General features: G+C 37.0%; 1 protein-coding gene across 1 annotated transcript; it reads right to left on the bottom strand.

The window, feature by feature from the left end:
* LOC148619532 (actin, cytoplasmic 1-like) lies at window positions 1–1836 on the bottom strand. The gene is made up of 2 exons (XM_088576936.1): window positions 1708–1836; window positions 1–1095 (listed from the first exon to the last, which is right to left on the bottom strand). Exons 1-2 carry the CDS (start codon window positions 1825–1827, stop codon window positions 91–93), a joined length of 1125 nt encoding a protein of 374 aa, XP_088433062.1. The 5' UTR covers window positions 1828–1836; the 3' UTR covers window positions 1–90.
* Between the last annotated feature and the right edge of the window lie 491 nt (window positions 1837–2327).

Raw genomic sequence — 2327 nt, 5'->3', positions numbered from 1 at the left:
AAATAATGACAATATCTTAAACAAACCAGTTAAATGTTTTTTTTACACGAATGTTACTGGTATAAGTACCATCCAACAACGAGAGTCTGATCAAAAGCATTTCCTATGCACAATGCTTTTCCCACATTCTTCATATTCTCGCCTGCCAATCCACATATCCTCAAAAGTTGATAAAGATGACAAAACAGACCCACCAATCCACACAGAGTATTTTCTTTCTACTGGTGCAATCACATTTACATTCATATGCTCTGGGGCTAAACGACTTACGTCAACTTTTAGTCTTCTCGCCATCCCATTATACAAAGTAGTCCCCCCTGACAAGACGATGTTCATGAAGAGATCTTTTCGTACATCAACGTCACATTTTACTATGGAGTTGAATACAGATTCATGAACACCAAGCGATTCCATCCCAATGAAAGATGGTTGAAAAATGCATTCGGTGGCACGGAATCTTTCATTTCCAAGCGTGATTATTTCCCCGTCGGGGAGCTGGTACTGCTCTTCTAAATCTGTAGTCGTTATAGAACGAATCATATCGGCATCGTAGTCCAGAGTAACGAAGCATAGTTTTTCCTTTATGTCCCTAACAATCTCCCTTTCGGCAGAAGTTGTAAACGAATAGCCTCTTTCTGTCAAAACCTTTATGAGATAATCCGTGATATCGCGTCCGGCAAGATCTATACGAAGCGTGGCGTGCGGCAATGCATAACCCTCGTAGATTGGGACAGCATGTGTAACTCCGTCGCCAGAATCAAGCACTATTCCGGTCGTACGACCCGATGAATATAATGAAAGAACTGCTTGAATAGCGACATAACTTGCTGGGATACTAAATGTTTCGAAAAGAATTTCCATCATTTTTTCTCTGTTTACTTTGGGGTTTAAAGGTGCCTCGGTCATAAGTATAGGGTGCTCCTCGGGACTCGCACGCAACTCGTGGTAAAAGGTATGATTCCAAATTTTTTCCATGTCATCCCAATTTGTGACTATGCCATGCTCAATAGGATATGACAAAGATAAAACACCCCTATATGTTTGAGCCTCGTCGCCAACATAGTAGTCCCTGACGTCTGCTCCAATCATTACTCCCTATACAAAAATGAATGAAGAAATTTTAGAAGTCTGAGATGATAGCATGATTCAAATCACTCATGTTGAAAGTAAGTCGTCCATATATTTAAAACGAGCTAGAGCATAAAAAACTCGCTTAAATTTGTAGTACTGTTAACATGAAATCAAAATATTCACTGTAAAATGGCCACAAGTCTCACCCGCTGTCCAATTTTACATGTAGTCAAACTTTTAAAGCATTATGTTATTATTATGTTCGTCAATAATATGTAAATAAAACATTATTTCCTAAAATCTACAACTTGATCAATATTTAAATAGCTGACTGCTATGGTGATCCCAAATCTGGACTTCTGTCTTAAAAATGTTTTTAACATTTTTCGCTAAATCTGAATTTTATTGATTGAAGGTTATAAAGGTAAATTTGGCTATATCAAGAGAAATTTGTATATTTAAAGTCAAACTAAAGTATTTGATATACGGTCTCAGGAGGTCAACATGTAAAATTCAGATTTAGCGAAAAATGTTAAAAATATTGTTTCAAAATATCAAAGAACATCGTGTCAACACGGGGTCGAAATATGTTAGCAATCCATTTAAAAAAATAAAATGAGAAAAAAAAGAACCAACCTGATGCTTCGGTCTTCCAACAATGGAAGGAAATACAGTGGTAGGGGCATCGTTACCTCCATAACCCGCCTTGCACATCCCAGATCCATTGTCAATGATTAAAGAGACAATATCTTCCATGATTACAACCTGCCACGCCCCTGGTTCCAAGGTAAAAGACAAGATATCGATCAATATATGAAGAATCAACGTCAGTGTCACGTCTCTAATTACCAGTTGAAATTGACCATGTTTGTACCCGTATATCATTTATTTCTGATTGATGAAAGAAGAAAATCAATGATTCTCTTGTACTGATGAGAAGCCCTTGACCATGTGTGCCAAATTTTAAATAAACAAGTTATGTTTTATCTTTTAATATTGGCGACGCCAATTTTCCCATTCATCTGTTAACTCGAATAATTCAAGCCCTCACCGTTATAGATTCTCTACGACTCATGAGCGATCGATAGTGAGTGGAATAGAACAACTGTATTATTCGGTTTACTTATTGTTTTCCTATTATTCCGCGATTTCTGCATTCTTTTGTTTCATTTACCAACGAAATTGCCCCTTTCAATACTCCTTTTCATTATAACAGTTTTTTCTTTCCTCTGACTTTGATCAACATGATCATACAG

This window comes from Perna viridis, chromosome 4, assembly GCF_037379345.1.
Source record: "Perna viridis isolate PV_CMFRI_1.1 ecotype Kerala chromosome 4, ASM3737934v1, whole genome shotgun sequence".
Lineage (NCBI taxonomy): Eukaryota > Metazoa > Mollusca > Bivalvia > Mytilida > Mytilidae > Perna > Perna viridis.
This window is presented reverse-complemented; position numbering and strand designations above follow the sequence as displayed.